The sequence below is a fragment of the Denticeps clupeoides genome, chromosome 16 (assembly GCF_900700375.1).
Source record: "Denticeps clupeoides chromosome 16, fDenClu1.1, whole genome shotgun sequence".
Classification (NCBI taxonomy): Eukaryota; Metazoa; Chordata; class Actinopteri; order Clupeiformes; family Denticipitidae; genus Denticeps; species Denticeps clupeoides.
This window is the reverse complement of record NC_041722.1, coordinates 8,290,007-8,310,971: the sequence shown is the minus strand read 5'-3', so window position 1 is coordinate 8,310,971 and position 20,965 is coordinate 8,290,007. Positions and strand designations below refer to the sequence as shown.

Here is a 20,965-nt window from a genome sequence, read left to right as displayed (position 1 = left end):
TTGACAGCTCTGACACAACTTACGGGGGTAGAGGCGGCATAGTGGCTAAGGAAGAAGACTCGTAACCATATGCTTATTCCAGTGGTTAGTGCTAGTTTGTAATCAGATGTCCCACAACTGACTTATTAGGTACACAGAAAATAAAAAAATCTAGTAATTTCATAAAAGTTTACATTTTTAATGTTTTTTTTTTTTTTTTACAGATTTCGTGTTGTGTTACAGAATCGTTTCTGGCATGATTTCACGGGCACAAGTCCTTTCAGAGCTATCCATGGCTTGAGAAACTAATAATAGCACAAGACAGTTCTTAACAAATATAAACTCCTATATTACAATGGGTTCTTTGTATGTGTTGAGTAAATGAAAAGGCAAACTTATGCTATCAACTAATAATTAGCAAAAGTATAGATGTTTGACATTTTATATACTACCAGGCGTTCCCTTTAGAATATGGCTAGCCATTCTGGTTCAGTGGTCTCACCACTTTACCAAACTGCATCAAGGAATTCAAAAGCACAAAATAAGAACATACACCACTGCTGATTTCACACTTGACCTTGCAATATTAATTATGATTGTCAAGCACTGTTTAAAATTCAACAATCTGAAATGTATTCTTTTTTGTTTTTATGGCTGAGATGGAGGTTTATGGTAGCGCAGTCAAACAAGAAAATAAGATTTCTATTAGCATGAATTTCAACTGTGCATACAGTACATGCACGCTAATACACTCACCAAACCTTCAGTACCTTTGCAGAGACCTTAGCACACAACAGATTGCATTTTCCTATGTACACGGAGATAACAATGTACAGAGAAACACAGACAAAAGAACAGATATAAAAAACAACATCTGCCTTTTGCATTTTGGCTCGTACGGTTATTGAACAGTACTTAGTTTAGAACAAACTATTGCCCATACAAATGCACAGAAACGTTAGGTCCATTCATTCCTGTCAGGTTTGCTTTTGAGAAACCTGTCAGTGGAAATCATATTCTGGTTAAAACACTGAAGAATTGACTTTTCTTGACATATTTATATCTTGAGGAAATGCCAACAGAACCTGATCAACAAAGTCAGAGAAGATGTCAAATGTTCATCACACTGTTAATTTGTCCATAGTTCTGACTTCTCACATCATTTTCATGTTTATTTTGCGAGGTCCCTCAGTTGGACTAGTCTCTCCTGCCTCAGTTTTGCGAGGCACATACTCAATCTCAATGTTTGGCTTTGCATTGCCCTTTCCCCTGCTCCAAAGAAAAAGGAGAACAAGACAACAGAGGACAACACCGAGGAATGAGATAAATCCCATGGTGGTAGCAATGATTAGAGTCTTCATATCGAATGGAAAAGGGACCATTCCTCCGGTCTCATTGGCTCCACTGTCATTGGGCTGGTTAGAAATGAAGGCAAATGTTTTATTCGGCTGATGAGGCCAGTTGGGTGAATAGCTGTGCACATGCAAATGAGCAAGTCGGGTGTCATTGCCACCGGCATTGCTGGCAACACACGTATATGTACCATTATCTTGGATCTGGGCATATCTCACTTCCAGTGTGCCATCGGGGGAGACAGTAAGTCGGCCAGTGGCTTTGGTGGTGATGAACTGTTTCCGTGGAGACAGCCACAGGATGACAGGAGATGGATCCCCCTCTGCCTGGCATGTGAAATGGACTGTGGTTCCCTCATCTACAAATTTCTGAAGGGCCTTTCGCTCCCGTATCTTGGACTTTTGGCAGGTGAAATAATTGGCCGGGAGAACATCGGGGAAGTCTTTGAATTCTCGACCCTGAACAAACTCCGGTGAGGCGCACTTTGGCTGCTGCCTGTTAAAGTTGAGCCGCCAGCGACGACGGAAAACCCACAAGAGGCGACAATCACATGCTAAAGGGTTGCCATAGAGTGCCAAAGTCTCTAGGTTTCCAACAGAGTGAAAGACAGATTCCTCTAAAGTGCTAAGGATATTGCTCGACACATTGAGAACCCTAAGATAGTTCAGCCCTCTGAATGAATAAGGTTCGATTGTAACCACATTGCCTCCTACCAAGTGGAATGCCTGAAGCCTCATCAGATTATGCAGTTTATTTCCTTCTATTGTGTGAATGGGGTTAAAAGAGAGGTTCAGAGTGCGGAGGTACACTAAGTGGCGAATGGCAACATAAGGGATGGCTGTGAGGTTACAGTTAGTGATAGTCAAAGTTGTGATGTTAAGACCATAGAGGGACTTGGGGGTCAAGGTATCTAAAAGTGGCCAGTGGTCTATCTCTAACAACTGCAGACGAAACAACCTTCGGAAAGCATAATCCCTAATTGCACTGATGCTGAGATGTCTCAGTTTAAGGGACAGCAAGTTGTGGACATGGTTGAGGGCATCTGTTGGCACTACGGTCAGGTTGCACTTCTCCATAGTTAGATGCTCAAGGCTGCTGAGCCCATGAAAGGCCCGACTGGAGATGAAGACCAGATCATTGTCTCCTACCTCCAGCTCTTTCAGGTTGTAGAGGTCCTGAAACATATAGTCTAAAAGGATGACAATCTTGTTTTCACTGATGTCCAGCTGGGTTAGGTTGCTTAATCCAGTGAACACACCCAACTGAATCAGCTTGAGCTTGTTGTTCCGTAGACCTAACGTCCGCAAACCATAAAGATTGCTGAACGCTCCCGGTTCAATAACAGAGATTGTGTTTTCATTCAGCTGCAGCTCCTCAAGGTGGGGGTAGTTAATAAACTCCTCTGGATTGATGGTTTTCAGTCGATTTTTGCTGAGGTCCAAGAGTCGAGTCTCAATGGGAATTCCCTCAGGGAGGGCTATCAGCTTCCTGCGATGGCAAACAACTGATCGCTCCTGGGCATTGCAGTCACAGCGAGATGGGCAGCCTGTGGCAGAGCCCGACAGTACTGTGCCCAGCATCAGTATCAGGATGGGCTGCCAGCATGCTACCAGGTAGTTGTGCCCACTTGCCTCTCCAGCCACCATCCTACTGGTCACCTGCTGAGACACATAAAATAATGACTAGTCAGTTATGTTCAAGAAGTTCAAGCCAGTAGGTGCTTCAGTAACACATATTCCCCATTCCCGGGGCTATTTCTTTAAACAAGGCTCCAAAACGCTTACTTTCTACAAATTTTATACAAAGCGCATGACTGCATTTTATCTGCTAGTTTCAGCATTGTAAGCACCTGTCACAGACTCACACACACACCCTTTTTTGGGGGGGATTGTTGTGACCAGAACAGGCTGGTTTTGGGACAATTTTTCTTTTAAAAATTTTGACGCATATAGGAGATAAAGAAAAAAAAAAGAAAAATGTGGTAGAAAGTGTAATTCATGATAAAGATGCTTGTTCTAGCGAGAATACAGCCGTATTACAGGTGGCATACATACACAATCATATGACAATAAATGTATTAATCTAACTAATCTTTAGAATATTGACCTAAAAAGGTTTAACATTTTTACATTTTTAAATAACCATTTCAATAAAAGGATTTGATTTATTTTCAATAAAAGGATTTTAAAATTTGCTAACATGAGTGAAAACTGAACTGCAACCCTTCCTTCTAGTCTGTGTGGAGCATGCGTGGTGGCAGAAACACATTTTATTGGGCAGAACAGGGTTAGTGACAGCAGCCATTGTTTGTTATAAATGTTTGCGGTGCCTGGTCGGAGAAAAAATCAAGACCACTCATAATTCACTGGGGTTGGTTGAATTTGCATTAATAGATTTGATTGTAAAATTACAAAATCCTGGAAGGATGCACTAACAGATCATAGCATTGCTAGTACTCTTATGAGTTGCAGTGCAGTTGTTTGAGTGTCCACTCCAGAAGAAAATAACAGAAAATAATATATTCTAGCACAGAACATATATCAAAGTCTGAGACCAATTTATTATCCATGGGCATCCACACTCCTTTTCAATTTACATTTTATCTACTGCAAATGCATTTCGCTGTTATGAGTGAACAGACTCCAGGCCCCCTCCTGGGACCTTGACATACACAGAGTCCAAACATTGCCTTAAGTGTCTACATACAGAGACATACAAAGAAATTTTACCCCCCAAGTTACTGAGTAAAACTGAACTGAAAGGATATTGCGCGAGAATTTGCATGAGGCATTCCCACTATTTTGTTATGAGCTAATAAGCTGCAGAGCCCAATATCTCCTCTGGGTCCTAGAACTCGTCACTTATCAGCCAATCAAAAAATAGCAGTACTCAGGGTAGAATGCAACACAACAACCAATGGAATGGCATCCTGGAATTATTGTAACAAAATCTTCTAAAACAATTTGTTGACTCTGTCCACAGGAGCTCCGAGTATCACTTATTTAGTGCAAGCACATTTTTAGGTCATATTTTGTTATCACAGGATGACTGACATATTCTCACATTATAATCATCTCTCTCTTCTAATAGGCAAAATAATTGTATTTGATAAAATCTTTTCTGAACAATTAATAACAAGAACAACACTAATGATAAAATTGTTAATGAAAAACCCTCATTTCTGAGGCCCATCTGACAATGGACAGGGTGGGGCGGGGGAAAAGGTGGCGGTGGGGGAACTTTAGTGGAATGTCACTCTTGAACTGTGCATAAATGTCCCATGACATGAAAATTTCACGTTTTAATGAATACTGGATCCCCTAGCCTGTCTATGGTCCTGCAGTGGCTATATGTGACTAAATGGCAATATGTATAAAGAGTGCTTTGGCCATCAAGTAAATTTTAAGAAATGGTTACTTTTACTTGAGTAGAATTTAAGCACCGTAAAGATACTTACCACCCCTGACTATTTGTATAGCCTACATATACAGTACAGTACATTACAGTAGCTACAACAGAGCTGAGCAACGAAAGGCATTGGCCTTGAACATTTTGTCATCCTAGTTGTCTATGAAAAAGAGGATAATTGCTGCTCTACCACTTGGTGAAAAAGAATATTTCTTGTCTAAAGCCATTATTCTTATAGGTGTGAAAACTTACATGCTCACTTGTCCAGGTACAAAACAACAGTACATTTGATTCATTTTAAAACAACCATTTTCACAGTTTAGCTTCATTTACCCTTTGCAAGACTGACAAAAATTATTGGCCCAACAGGTAGATTTGTTCCCTACACGTAATCCTTCTCATTTTTGGTGGAGTGAAAGGCGCATAAGAATAAGCTTAGCAGCATACACAGCATCTTAACAGCTTCATCTTCCTGACAGGTTTCATGCAAATTGAGCAAGCCGTTCCACTGGCTGCCACAGAGACTGCTGCTAAAGGAAGATACGGTTACAATGAGATGCCTCGGCGCCCGTTGATACAGCACATCTCAGCCATTTTGAGATTTTTTTTCTAACAGTTCTGCTGGGCAACATATCAGCTATTATTGCGAAATGAAAATATTGTCATCTATGTTAACATCTCGTACAAATTCATGTACAAAATGTTATGTACTGTTATCATGGAAGTAACGTTCAAGTATATTGATACCATATCCCCCTGGCCTTGTCCTACATCCTTCAGGAGCAATACAGAATGATACCATTAAAGGCTGTAGCTTTAGCAGGAAGGGAGCTATGGCTCACATTCAGACAGATGTGAATGCTTATGTTCAGTCACGAACTGAGCATTCAGCTGAGTGTAAATATTTGCATGCCTGTGTCCTGAGTACTGACTTTATGTTTCTTTTGTACATTGCGCTCTGATTCTAAATATAAAGCAGACCGAAGGCTTTTCTGGTGCTTCTAGACTGCTGCTGGAGGTCACATACATAGGCTGTCAGACATATCGTAACCTCTGCTACCCATGGCCCGACCTTTAACCCTGTCAGCACTGCTATTTGACTGCATGACCCCTGAATGCCTGCCATGAATATCATTAGGCATAATGAGACCATGTGAGGTGTTTCGCATTAGTTGACATGATTAGATTGTTCTTGACCCATCGGTGCTCTACAGGATGTGCAGAACATTTCAAAGTGGAAAAAACACAAGCATTATTTATTGATCATGTCTCTGTTATTATGCTGACAGTCCATTGCTGCCAACTCCTAGCTGTTCTTTAACCCATTAGTCATACATTAAAAATGTTTTTATTTGTCTTCCATAGTCCACAATACAGTGTTTTGATTAATCACACAATTTACACATTGAAATGTGATAGTTATAACAAATAATTCATAAATATCTATGCAATGGCTAATTTATAGATGGCTAAATAAAAAAGTTCACTTGCTTGATTGCAATTTGAGTGACATCAAATTGGCAAAATGTGATTCCTAAAGAGTAGAAGATAGGACTCCCAATTAGTGATAGTAAGTGGGATTTGAACCTGGGTCTCCTGGTTCATAGGCAAGTGTGTTACCCACTAGGCCACTACCTAAATTCTGGTCTAATAAAGTTAAACATTTTCTGTCCATTGGTTCTTGGTTCAGGCATTAAAGGTTTAACCCAGAACTTTCTTTTTTGTCTACTATAATATATTCTTGCAAAATATGGTATGAGAAAGTATGAGAAAGTTGCAGAAACAGAGTAAAACCTAAGAACAGTGTGCTTCTCTTATGAGCTTCAGATCAGTCTGCTTTGGAAATGAAGCATTGGGAAGGAATTAGTTCTGTAATATTCTCCTGCATTCCAAGACTTTTTACAGTATGCAACTCACCAGCTCGGCACCACACATGAAGGCAGCAGGGACGCATTCACTCTTGTATTTCTGAGTCAATTTTCAAAGACACTTCTCTGCTGAACCCCTCTGAATCAAACGTTCCAAATTCTACCCAAAACTTCATTATGTCCTGAAGATTTTTTTTTCTTCTGAGACAGCAATGTGCACCGACAAAATGGCCATTAAACAACCCTATGGTCATAGATCTTTTCTTGCTCTCTGTTTCTGTAGACAATTTTTCTTCTATTCTTTGAATGGTGTACATTTCAGCAGGTGGTCCTCTCTGCGTGAAGAGGCCTTGGGCCTTCCAGATCCTTTCAAGAGTTTGTCTTTGTGCACAAGAAGATTATAGAAATGAAATTCTCTGTTTTCAGGATTTCTCCCCAACAGCAATGAATAGTGCTGAGCAAACTGTGGCACAGGTCACGAGAGAGCATGTTTTAGTTCTTGCTAATGTAATCTTGTGATGCCATTATTTTAACTTTAAAATGCATGATAAATGTTTAATCATAGACATAGAGTTCTGTTCAGTGAAACAAATGATGCAAAGTCAATTCAAATATGGCCTATTCTCAAGATGACAACTGACAAGCAGCTCTCATCCTAGTTGACAGTTTCATGTTCCAGCATGTTTGTCACCTACAAATGTTCCCCAGATCAGGCCCTACCTCTCACAACATGCTGCAAGCATCTCGTTGTCCAGCCATCACTAGACAAGACTAGTACAGTGTGCCCTTGGCCCATCTCCCAGCCATTAGAGTGCTACAGAAAATTCCAAATGAGGCACTAAGCTAACATACAAATCACCCCCTCTTTATTTCACTCCACTTCGTACTGTAGTAGATTCACCTTGTCTGTTCAACTGCTTATACGATTGTTCAGCACTTCCTGTGGAAATGCTTTTGTGCTCTATGCTTTGAATAAAAGTGTCTGCCAAATGTGAAAATGCAAATGAAGTATGTTCAGGGCTCTTGACTTATTTTTTTTCTTATTTCTATAGCACTTTTTACAGCAGTGCACGATTTTGCCCTCATTTCACTTCTTCCAGAGGAGCTACTTTATTGTTGATCATGTACTGTACTTTAGACCATTGTCATTTTGCTTATCCCAGTCTGGTTTAGATTATGAACAGATGGCCTGATATGCTGCTGTCGACTCGTGTGATATAACTTCATTGGGCTCTTAATGACTGCAAGTCATCCAGGCCCTGAAGCAGCAAGGCAGCCCCTTACTATTACATTCCCTCTGCGGCACTGTACGGCTCAGAAGTGTTTTTTTGGTGCTGGTATGTTTGCTTTCTCCTACTATCACAGCATGTGCATTAACCATCTGTTTAATACGCCTATAAAGCATCTTTTTAATTTTGTTATGGAGCAACCAGGAATTCTTAAACTGTTGTTTACTAAAGAATGCTGGTTTCTTCGGTAGTCTTCATTTGCAAAGCTGTGGCTTGTTCGCTTTTCTTAAACTAGATTCTTGAACACATACAGTGAATCCGGAAAGTATTCACAGCGCATCGCGTTTTCCTCAGAATACTACACAAAACCCCACATAATGATAACGTGAAAAAAGTGAACTTTTCAAATAAAAAAAACAGAGCACATGTACATAAGTATTCACAGCCTCTGCTCAACACATGTTTCCAAGTCCTCAGTTGTCACCCAGGGCTCTTTCTTAGGGTGGTGCTACGTGCGATGGTGCAAGGTCCTCAGGGTTCACATAAATAAACAGATACGAGAGAAAGAAGAAAGAAACATGATCTTTAATGATGGTTGTGCACGTGTTGTATTGATGGATGCAGGCTTAAAGTAGCAGATGTGAAAGCTGTCAGTCATCTGGCTCCTTCCATTTTATAAACTAAATTTTTTAAAACACTGTAAATTTTTTAGTTCTGGGTGACAAAAAACCATGAACAAAAAGGCTCTTTTGTTTCTTGTCTTCAAGTTGCACTTGCACTTAGCATTGCACTTAGCGGCGGTTAAAAACAGTGCCCTTACAGTCTATGCTTCTCTGCTAATCTTTGCAAGGAATTCTGAAGGTTGGTGGATTTCAAAAGAAAATATTTATTTGTTTTTATTGCAGACTCATTCAGACTGGCATCAAAATGTATTTGAATCCTTTAACAGCAGTGGCCCTATTTCTAACTGTGGTAGTAGCCTAGTGGGTAAAACACTCGCCTATGAACCAGAAGACCCGGGTTCGAATCCCACTTACTACCATTGTGTCCCTGAGCAAGACACTTAACCCTAAATTGCTCCAGGGGGACTGTCCCTGTAACTACTGATTGTAAGTCACTCTGGATAAGGGCATCTGATAAATGCTGTAAATGTAAATGTAAATGTAAATACACTTCGTATCACCATGCCTGTTCCATCAGCGACTGTAAGTGCAATTCGTTTGTACGCTGGATTGTCTTTATTAATCCCAAATAGAAATTGGATTCCTTAAGAACTGATCTCGCAGAAATCAAAATGTACACAATGTATTCGCATCAGAGACTGACGGATTATCTGATTAGCATCAAGTAGAGGTCATCGCAGGCTGTGTTTCCTTCGAGTTTATTTTAAATTGTAACAGGCTTCAGTCCAACTGCAATAACACATCAGTAAAGTGCTCCTAAAGCGACAGGAAAAGCAATATTGACAGGTGAGACAGGTTCAGGCGCCTGGGTGTTATGTTGTTTTCTTGAAAGTGCCGAAAAAACCTTAGTATCTGATGGCAGCTGACAAGTAATCCCACCATTTTGGTGCTGTGGATGAGAGCGGTTTGGAGCAAGTTCTCGCAACAAGCTGATTCATGGTCAGGTATGTGTGTTTTGTGTGTGGCCACGACTCCAACTTCACTCTTTGTTCTCATCAGGGATTACAAATTATGGGCATACCTTTGGACCATGGACTTTCTAATGGGGCTCAGGCCCCCACGACACTCTCCCCGCTCCCCCGAGTATTAAGGTCTGTGTCTGTGTGTCGCGCAGTGTGCACTTGGTGTTCCCATCTAGCACTTCCGAACTGTGGGTACCGTAGCACGCTCCCTTCCCTGGTCCCAACGGCACAAAGAGAGATCCTCACGGTGTAATGGGCAGCTCGGTGCAGCCCGGTACAGCTCGGTCCGTCTCACACGGTCCACTATAAAAACCCCGTGTGATCTGTAGTCTGCAGAGCGAATATCCAACACGGACATGTCGTGTGCATCGTCTTCTTCAAAATACTGGCGGTGTTGTCATTTCTGTGTCTGTCAAGCAGGATCCTGTGTAAGTCCGTCAGACCAGCCAATCAGAGCACAGGACGGGCGGACCGTTAACCGCCAGCAGCGGTCACGGACAGGCAGGCCTCCCAGCACAGGCCAAGGACAGGGCAGAGCCCTTCCCATGTTTTCAGCAGTTCTTCCTTTTTTGCTCCTCTGTTCTTTTTTGTCAAGAATAAGCTCTTCTTTTTTGTCCACTCTTGACGTTCCTCGTTCCTCTCTGACCGACCTCGGGAATGACATTGAATTCCTTTCCTTTTGGATCCACCGGCATCCATTTTGGTGCATACATCTACTACACAAAAGAATATTCTATTTAAAGGAATAAAGTTTTTGATATATAGATTTTAGGAAACATAATGCAGCAATGTTATTTATTTAATTGCTCCCATTTTGAATATAAACATTATAAACATTATATAAAGATTGTTTTCTGGGTGACTAAAATAATTCCACACCAACAAAATGTAATTAGTTTCTCTTCTTCAAGACACAGATAACCACCAAGCTGTTAATTTTTATTTCATTGCAAATCCCGAGGATGCTGTACCATACGTTAGCGAACAAGCCTCTCAAGTTCAAAGACTCATGTCCCCCTTCAGATTCATGTCTCTCTAAGATGAAAAATTAATGTCTAGATCTTAGGAGAACATAATATGCAAAATATTTATATTTGGAGCACTGAATAATCATATTACTATTTAATAATAAGGCCAAAACAAGCCCACCTTTAAAATAGACAAATAAGACATTGGTTTTAAACATGGTCTATAAATGTCACATTGTATTATAAAAACTGATTTTATAAAAGACTTGAATAAATATAATCTGTTTTTTTTCATGGCTGTCTTATGTCATTTGAAATAATCATCTGGTTTTAAAGCAATGAGATGCTACATTTCTTATCTCACACTCTGTACTGTACACAAGGTTATGGTTCGTGCCAACAGTTAACCTCATGAAAGTCTTTCATCGTGTTTTCTACCGTGGTGAACCAGAGAGAGAACAAGCTGGGATCAGACCTGCCACGTTTTTTTACATCAAAGACTTCTGCTGGATTTTCATTAGCATCGCTGCCGTTGCACGTCAGCAAATTTCACCTTCACCAGCGCCATTTGTACATTGCACTCCCCAACCCATGCATTTCTTGGACCTGTTTTCTTTCCCTACAGCACGTCACATTCTGCAAACCCAGAGCTGTGAAATGAAATCATTAGCTTTTATGTTACATCTTTTTGGGCTACATCAACTGTCTTTTATTCACAATGCATAGACATACTGCAAAGGATAAAAAAAAAAAACAAAAAACAAATATGGAGCATGTCAGCTATAATCTCCACCCCAACAAACACCCACCTCCAACCTTCAAAACCTGCAGATGCCTCCAGCCAGTGGAAGACAAAACACATGAGAATCATTTACATTTTTGGCATGAAACAGGACAATGAAGGAAGCATCATAGCAGGCTTTCATCCTCAGAGTGGAAGGAGTGTAACCTTTGCGAACAGATTTCACAGCGATTTATTCATTTCAGAGCTGTGGGATCACCACTCTTAGCTCAGATTAACCTGTAACTTCAAAGAACGGGTTGCTTTGAATAAAAATCATGGATATGCTAATCTGAACAAACATTTTTTTTTTAACAAATTAAAGCAATCGGTGGTTTAGTTTTTTCATGAAACAGCCTTCATGTTCAATTCTTTTCCATTCAAGATTACGAAATAATGTTTTTACACAATGGATCCAATGGTTTTAAAAATGTTGTTAAATTACATCCATTTTGAACACCAATGCTATGTCATTCACATGAACAGTTGGTCAACTCAGGCTGAAAATAGCAGCCATATTTACTATAGTGATGGTACACAATATATCGGGAAACGGTGCATTTAATCTGTGAAATATGCTACAGCACGTAAAACAAATACCTGGTGCTGTTAAACAGCTTCCAAGCGATCTTGACTGTGCTTATTCTCCGACTCTGTGAGATACTTGCAGAAGTCTGATGTCACTGTTCTTGAGACGTATTGAGGTACATCATGACTACAGCCACTAAAGGTCCAATGGTGACCGATTCCAGGTGTCTAAGAGACATTTTCTGCATGAGCTGTTGATTTCTGGAATACAAAGATATGCATTGTGTTTTACATTCTTTCTTCTATTGGAACGGAGACTACTGACCTGCTTTAGCCTGATGTTCTGATATGAGCAGCGTTGCCAGATACAGCTGATTGCTTCCAGCCTCAAAACTGTTCATAATCCGCCCATAAACTGCCCAAAATATTGGTCCACTATGTACTTCAGAATTTTTCTGACTGTCAGTGTATAGGAGGGGTTCATAATTATTTAGTGGAATATCTGTAAAGGGACTTCAAGCATGGCAGTCCTTGTGACAAGAGACGAATCCTGAATGTTTTCCATTTATTACAATCTGGGCTCTCAATCATGATAAGAGAGGAAATCAGTTAAAGATCTACTTGCAAATTATAATGTTTATCTGTTTCTGAGACAGCTCAGAAGGCCCTGGGGAAATGACTAATACGAATCCTTGAAATCTGAAAACTGCGTTTGCACATATTAGTGAGGGAGAAAAAAAATGTGATTGCATCCTGTCATGTGAAATTTGGATGCTGAAAAGTATTGACTCATTATTCGCCGCTTTTACACTCCAGTATCATGATAGCTCGTGAAAGATTTTTGCTTCATGTTGCAGGCCCCATATCTGATGCAGTCCTCAATACCAGCTGAAAAATGGAAGTTATGAGGGTTATGAGGGTTTTTTTTTTCTCTTTGTTTCTATGTAGATTGCCTCTGCATCAGTGCACCATCAATAAATGTCCTCACCATACCTGGGACATGTACAAGACATGAGCGCCAGCATTAGGATCAGGCCCAGAGTGTGTAGAATGTAGTATTTGTGTACTACACCTTGTCATAGAAAGTGAGGCATTGGCACAGGGTATTCCTCCCACGGTGACACTAATTTGGCTCTGGTGTGTGGGTTTGTGTGTGTATTTCTGTGGCTCAGCAGGTGTCAGCTGCAGTGTAAGTGTGTCTGTAGGTGTATGTGCGCACGTCCACCTCATAAGGGACCGGTACCCTGAGGTCATTCCTGCACTGCACCTAATATGTTCCGACTCCCCCTGCAACAGTTCCCGGTTCACCTGCAAAGTTTCAAGAAAGGACAAATCGACCTTTTTAAGTCACATATTTTAAATCATATGTATTTTGGTTTTTAGTATTCTAATTAGGAGCTGGCAGAACATATTATGGAAAAAGAGTATGCTTAGGCATTTTTGTGCATTAAAGTGAAGTGATTGTCATTGTGATACACAGCAGCACAGCACACAGTGAAATGTGTCCTCTGCATTTAACCCATCACCCTTAGTGGGCAGTGGGCAGCCATGACAGGCGCCCGGGGAGCAGTGTGTGGGGACGGTGCTTTGCTCAGTGGCACCTCAGTGGCACCTTGGTGGATCGGGATTCAAACCGGCAGCCTTCTGATTACAGGGCCACCTGATTACGGGGCCACCACTGCCCTAGTTCTGCCCTGTTCTTACAATTTATTAATTGTAGAACTTATGTATTAGAATGTATTAGTTGTTTAATCTAATCATCTTTTTTTGTTCCGTTCTAATAAAAAATTTGTTATACCTACAATCTGAATACATCATTTTCTGACAGCTATTATACCTGCCTGTATTTGCATGTAACCTTGTAAAGTAAATTTTAGAATCACTTGTATACATATGCCTGAAAACATCAAGGGAGATGTTTCAGTTTATCAGCAATGACCTGGGTCACATCAATAACGCTCCCTGCCCTCCCATTTGTCTTGTGGGCACAAATCCATTCATGAACTTTGTTTGGCTTTGCAGTAAGTGCAGGCAAAGTGATTGCAGTGATTGGGCTCCAGTCATTGGGCTCCAGCAGCATCCTGTTTAAGATTAAAAGAAACTCCACATTTGACTTTTTCTGTTCTTCCTGCTGGCTTTGCTGGGCGCGTCTTTTGATCTTTCTTTTGGCTTTGCACAAAACCTGAGATCAAAGGTTGAGTTTTGCAGGCTGAAAAAAAAAACTGAGCCTCGCTCCCAGAACATAAGAGGGAGGGGGAAATATTATTAAATGAACCCTTATTATCATACGTGAATAAATATGTCAAATCCTTAAAAAAAAAAAAAAACCCTCATTACTGATCTGGCCTCACATTAGTAACTACAAATTCTGATCACTAACTGCATCATAGGCCCCAGCGTTTTTTCATTCCAGCCTTCTGTGCCTTCAGCCTGCTGTTATAATCATGTGAGCCTAATTAAGAAGAGGTTGCATTAAGGAAATGCAGGGCGGGGTGGCCTCCAGGGACTCCTGACCTCGGTCATGCTACGTATTTGTAGTATCCAAAACATGTTGGATGTGTTTAAAAAGAAATCCCTAAAGGTTGATGTTCAATTTCTGTACATTAAACAGAAAATGTTACATGACGTAACACGCCATAAACCTGCCAGTTTTTGTTATTTAATGCAAATGCGTGTGTGAATTTGCCGCGCATACTGGTAAAAACTTTATTCTCCGATTGCTGCTGAATCCTTACAGCAGAATTCTTATCTGTATAATTTAAAGAGGAGCTGCCATGCCTTTAATGATTTATAGATTTACATACAGATAGGGTACACCTGTTTCGCGGCCGCCATGTCCTTGAGAGCCTGACCTGTCAGTGTCAGACTGACGTAGATTAATCACCTTTTGTAACAAGCGGTTTCTGCCGCTACATGTTGGACCCGCGCTCCAAACACTGGAATTGAAATAAAATAATTGGACCGTGTGACATTAATCTGCTGTCATGCATAGACACATGAAGTGTGTTTAACAATTTCCTCATTCTGAGTACACGAATGTGATTCTTCGAAATTGCAGTTTTACTCTGTGATTACTGTTCGTACTGTTATTCACATAAATCACTCAGGTTATTCTACATGTTTAATATGTTGCACTGTGACTGCTTTGATTAATAAAAATATATGATTTATAAATGTATAATTAAGAATACTGAAATTGAGACGTTCTTTAATCAAATGTGGGATCTAATCTAATCTAATGTTTATATCTTGTGAGGATCCTGACCATTGTATGATTCATTGGAACATGGCTCACAGGATTTATTCAACCCTGCTGAAAAGATTCTGCAAGCATGTTTCTGGGCCTCTAGCCTATAATTTGTGTTTCCAAGGGGCTTTAGGGACATTCCTGCATTTCTTTTGGGACTCCCTGACCCTTCATTACTTCTGGCGAGTTGTTAGCTTCTGATATATCTTTTTCATGACTGACTTGTTGGACCTATCACTGGCTCTTTTTCAGTAAATTCTGGTCTGTTGGAGACACATGGATTTATGTCAGTAAGAACATTAACACTCCAGTGTGCAGTTCATGGTTGCATGTTTAACACTTGCTTTTTTGGGGGGTGCATGGGGTCTGAAATTTGTTAACTGTATCATTGTGTGAAGAAAAAGAAAAAAAATTGTTCACAAAAAGAATGTTGATTATTGATTCATCAAGTTGACACAGCTCTGTATTTTGCTTGGCACTACCAAAGCTTTTTAATTACAGAGGTAATCAGTTGTGCAGTGCAGTTGTCTGGTGTTTCAGTATTATGCCACTGTTGCGACCACAGTTCAACCAAGCTTGTGATATCTTTTTTATGTTCTGAGTAACATGGTGTAATTCAGAAGAAGCACTGCAGTCGTGATCCTTGACCAGGAAGAAATCCCTGATGGCATTTTTATCATCGTCAACCTTAATGCCACAGGAAATAACTACCATGATCAATTATGATGGAACAAAGGTCAGCTGCCTATCAGACAGGAACCAGTGTTCTGTGGTGATTTTCCTGAAAAGGGAAAATTAAGATGAATAACCACTCATATTTAATGTTGGGTGAAATGTAGTCAGGGGTATGAAATAATAATAAAGACTGTTGGGTTTTAACAAATATTTCAACCTCTTTGATGTAATGCCTAAAGAAAAAGTGAAAAAGAAAGTGAAAAAAGATGTAGGTGATACTTGAATATTTGAATTTAACAAATAAACAAAAAATGTAATATCCAGCCATTCTCTGATCGATTTGCTAGTGTGCTTTGTGTGGATTGTTGCCTGATCCATTTGTGGTCAAAGTTTTAGGCTCACATTATCTTAAAGCATTCTCTGATACAATACAGAAACCATGGTCGAATCAATAGTGCCCAAAGCAGTGCCCAAATCCAAAACATTGCCAGAATCATGCTTCAAAGTTGATTTGAGCATTTTCCTGCATAGTTGTGTCTGGCCTGGGGTTTGCCTATATGCTCACGCAAAGTGTAGTATTGTATTTTGGACTATTGGCATAAAGGTCTGCCTCTAGACATATGCACATTCACACCTACTGCAACAGTTGCAAGAAACCTCCGTAGTAGCTGTGATGCAAGCTTTCCTTTCATTGTGAAGGGCTCTACTGTCACTGTGAGTTTGCTGTCACTGACAGTAATTGACAAACTGGCAGTTTGTTTGAAATCCAACCCAGTTGTAGATGAGTCTGCTGAATTTATTTAAAACCGTTTAGAGATCTTAGCTAATCCCCTGCCAGACTCATTGAGAGATCTTTTTAGATCTTGGCAAGATAGCTCAACACTCTTCAGCAGCAAAGGCAGGGCACCAGACACCTGTACATGTCTGACATAGGTAATCCAGAACAACTGATTCTAAATATAAGGATTCTTTGATGTAATGACGTTTTATTGGTAATTAAAATTTGAAAATGAAGGCATAATGTCAGTATAATGTCTCCTTTGTTGCACTATATCTTCTTTACTATTAAGAAGATTTTATTCTCTTCCTTCTTCACCTTTTTTCACCTTTGCCACATTTCCAGGTCAACTGTTATGCGCTGTCAACACTAACATGGCGGCTGGTTTAATAATGTGCATGCTTAAACACTTGCTTTTGGCTTTTTGCTGTTATCACACCTTTATTAGCCTGCATTTCTGTCCTCGCTCTGTGCTGTGTATAAAAATAGACAGCGTATTTTAAATGAGTACAACTTAGCAGTTTATTCTGCATCGGTGCCCAAAGACATCTTGGAAACATCAGATGCAAACAAAACAACCTAGACTGGTATGTCTAGAAGAAGAAGCTAAAAGAAATGGGATTAAACCCTGTGAGAACTCTTCCAAGAATATACTAATAGATACAAGAGAAGCTGTGTTATTACCTTCTGTGTCCCATTATAATTTGGTGTTGCAGGTTGTGCTTTTGTAGGTCACTCACCGGTGAGTTACAAAGAACAGATACTTTACTTTTTAGCTTTTAAAGAAAAAAAAAAGGTTTGGAACTCTGCTGGCTTGGTCCCGCATATACTGTAAATAAGGATTGTGGTTCTGGCCAGTAGCAGAAAAGTGATATACTGTAGGTTTGCACAGCAGGACTTAGTATCCCAAGGGCAGGGCAGCTCTAAGTCCATTGTTATATGATAGATGGTGTGTCCATTTTAGTCCTTCGTCGTTACAGTGTCTCCAGTCTATTGGATTTGATTATAAGTGAAGCATTATAAATTCTATTCAGTTTCATTCAGTTCAAGTTGTATGTTCATGCCGATTTTAAAAACGTATAAATGCTCAAAAGGATGAAACGTAAGCTATGATCACCATCTCTCAATGGTTTCTTGAGAACACTGTTAAAGATCTTCATCACCTCTGTCAGACAATTCATACACATATTTCCAGTGTGCTAAGTTAAAAAAATCAATGTCTGCCCTCTGCAATAAAGTCCATCTAACTGTCTGTCTGTGATTGTGTTGCATTTTGTTATATTTCTGGAGCACTAATAAATATTTCCATGTGTAATAAATACATAATTCCACCTCTGGAGGAGACACATCACACACACAACTATGCTTTGTACATCCTTCATGCTTGATAAACAAAGCTGATCCTGATGAAATCTTACTTTTTATTTACATATTTTTCTCTGAAAAGCAGCTGAACAGAGCGCAAGCAATGTCATTTTTCACTGTTACACGCAGGATCATAATTTGTCATCAAGCCAGGTGCCAGTGCAGGGCTTAAATGCGTTTCTATGTTTGCCCATTGTTCCAGTTGCTAAGTTTGTACATTGGCAAAGGCTGCACTGACGCTGCTGTTGCCTACTGTGCCGTGAGGCACCCTGGAAATGGAGACGCCAGCCTCGAGTCAAAGTTTCCAAGGGTCATCATTCACGAGGAAAGCACATGGAATGAAACGTCTCAAAATATACCTCAATAACAGCAATTCTGTAGGCGTAATAAAGTGTGCTGCCTCTACTGTAAAATCCTTTTACATATTTACGAGCGAGATATTATTTATTCATTACTCAATTCCTCAATGATAGCCTTGGTAGGCTGGAGGATAAGAAAGCAACCACGTTACTGGGAGTTTACAGGAGTTTACCGTCCTCCAACCAACACCCCCCGAGACAGGATGTAAAAGCTGGTCATGTGACGATTACAATGACGATATATAAATTGCAATATTGTTGACGAATGAAAATGAGACTAACTATGGCTTACAAGATAAAAACTATAGCTAAATGTCTTTTCAATTTCATTGACAAAAACGAGACAAGATGTTATTTCTTCTCATTTCTTTGCGGAAGCGATGTTATTTCTTCTCATGTCACTTCCACAATACGCAATCGCGCCATTAATTAGACTTCAGCATACCTCTGATGAGTGAGAAGATAGCTGGGAGAAAACGAAGCGATCTTTGGACGCACTTTCTGAAGTGGAAAAGAAAACAATGTGCGGTCAAAGAACATGGAACAAATCAGAGCGCCTTCCTCATCTGGAATTGATGTAGTCTATAAGTTAACAATAATATAATAAGAATAATATATAATTAATAATTATGAATTGGGATTGACTAAAATAAAATGATGTTTTTGAATGAAAAGAAATGCTAATGTCAATACAGAATTCCTGAAAACAATGATGTGATTGTTCCTGGAAGAATGAATGGAAGAATGAATGAGGGAGAGACCCTCATCCTTTCACATGTCTGTCTCATATTTTACATAAAGCTGTTATTATTAAATTTTAATGGCCAGTCTGCTGCAGTAAAGCGACACTGTGACCTTTTGAATACATTTGTGGGAGGCGAGATTGAGTTCTGTGTGTCTGATATGCCACTATGCCTCCCCTCACAACAACACCCTCTGTGCCTCCCTTGTTATGCATGGGCCATTTTAACAGTCCCTCATTTTGTGTGACAGAAACGAGCCATTATGCTGATGTCTTCTGATTTCGGCATCTTTTCTCAATGAGACCAAATACACACCCTAAAAGGGTACCAAGAAAACGTACCCCCGCAACAGCACCAACTGGCTGATAAATCGTCAGGGCCAGAGGGGGCGAGGGCGGTTAAAAGTCCATTTCCAAATCTTCCATTATGTACATTCAGAAAAAGAGGAGCCAAATATGGTAATCATTTTATTTTGGATTGTGTGCACAATATATAATAAGTATGGTTATTATTATGTATTATTGTGATTATTGTTGTTGCTGTATGTGTTTTTGATTATAATTCAGATTGGCTCATTTAAACCAAAGAATATGATCTTAACTAATTCATATACATTGCAAATTATATACGATACATATTAATTATGTACCTTTTATCATTTCTAAATGACATTTTTAATAGGTCAGTATATAAATATGCCAACAAAACGCTGAGCACCTTCATTTCGAAATGCCTTCAGCATAGAAATGGAAATGCCTAGCACATACACTGGCAAACTGTTTTTACAAAATCAAACTCTCCAATATTCAAGATTTATACCAGAAATTATGTTTCAGATGGTCACTGAGAAATAATTATGTTTATCATCACAGATCTGCCATAAGTTGGCTATATTTTCCAATGATCATTTAATGATACCAGATGCACTTTCATTCATTCCTGCATGTAGCTATATAAGCCCTATTGTTTTATCATATTATAGTATAATATGTGCATCATTTGCATGAAATGAATTGTAAAGAGAAAGGTGAGTTCTATAGGAGCAAAATCTAAATTCACATTAGATTCCTTATAAGCTGTACTGGCATCAGGGCAATAAGCACTGTATAGCATGGCAAACCACACACATGCACAGTCTGTCTTTCTCAGTCTCTCTCTCTCTCTCTAACTCAAACACACACACACCTACACAATCTACACACAAGCATGCACAAACACACACACCAACACAGCAGCAGACACACACAAGGCATTTGTATGCACGCACATGGACACCTTCAAAAACATCTCTACAGCTTCACATAATCTGAAGTCAAATGGCTTCCAAATCCATATCTGCAGCCAGATTCGGCACCATTATTCAGCATTTTTTTGTCTCGAGCGAGACCCTTTCCTTTCCCCTCTGACTATTTTAGACACTCATCTGACTATTCTATCCCACCAGTCCTCCATAGCTAGTTTGATTCCACACCTCAATCCCTAGTTAGAGAAGCGAGAGAGCACTTACCACAATCGTCATGCAGAGAATTCTAATGTTGGCTATTCCATGCTGCCACAATCAATTTTAAATCCAAATCGCCTTTGAGAGCTGCACAGAAATTGGGGGGGGGGGGCCTTGAAGAAAGTCATAGGGAGAGGAGAAATCCTAAAGGCGCCGGAAGCATGGAGAGCGCAGCGGCCGCACGTTCAGGTTTCCCCGAGACAGGAATTCAGTCTGCAGATGAAGGATGGCATGTAAACACAGACCCCGGAGCTTCCATACGCTCGCATACATGCTGCGGCAGGATGGAGAGGCAGAGAGTGGCGAGGAAAGATGGTGAGGGAGGAGCTGTTTCTGTGCAAGGTGGAGGGAGGAGCTGCAGCACAGCGAGCAAGCGACAGAGAGAGCGAGATGGGGAGTGGGGGCGAGGGGGTGCGTTTTTTCAAGACAGCCTGGCGGAGAGGAAGGAGAGCGAGCGAGGGGCTGGTGGGGTGGTGGAGTTGAGGGGTGGGAGGGCTGAGGATGGAGCCACACAATGCCGAAAACAGGGCCGGTGGAA

At 40.2% G+C, this 20,965-nt stretch overlaps 1 protein-coding gene across 4 annotated transcripts; it reads right to left on the bottom strand.

Annotated features, from left to right (window-relative positions):
• Positions 1-663: 663 nt before the first annotated feature.
• lingo1b (leucine rich repeat and Ig domain containing 1b) lies at positions 664-20,757 on the bottom strand. 4 transcript variants are annotated; one of them, XM_028956513.1, is made up of 2 exons: positions 20,434-20,757; positions 664-2,993 (listed from the first exon to the last, which is right to left on the bottom strand). In XM_028956513.1, exons 1-2 carry the CDS (start codon positions 20,443-20,445, stop codon positions 1,134-1,136), a joined length of 1,872 nt encoding a protein of 623 aa, XP_028812346.1. In that variant the 5' UTR covers positions 20,446-20,757; the 3' UTR covers positions 664-1,133. The 4 variants fall into 4 exon arrangements, with proteins under 4 accessions (XP_028812346.1, XP_028812347.1, XP_028812348.1 ...); XM_028956514.1 differs by having other exon boundaries at positions 664-2,990; XM_028956515.1 differs by lacking the exon at positions 20,434-20,757 and adding an exon at positions 18,629-18,676.
• Positions 20,758-20,965: the final 208 nt, after the last annotated feature.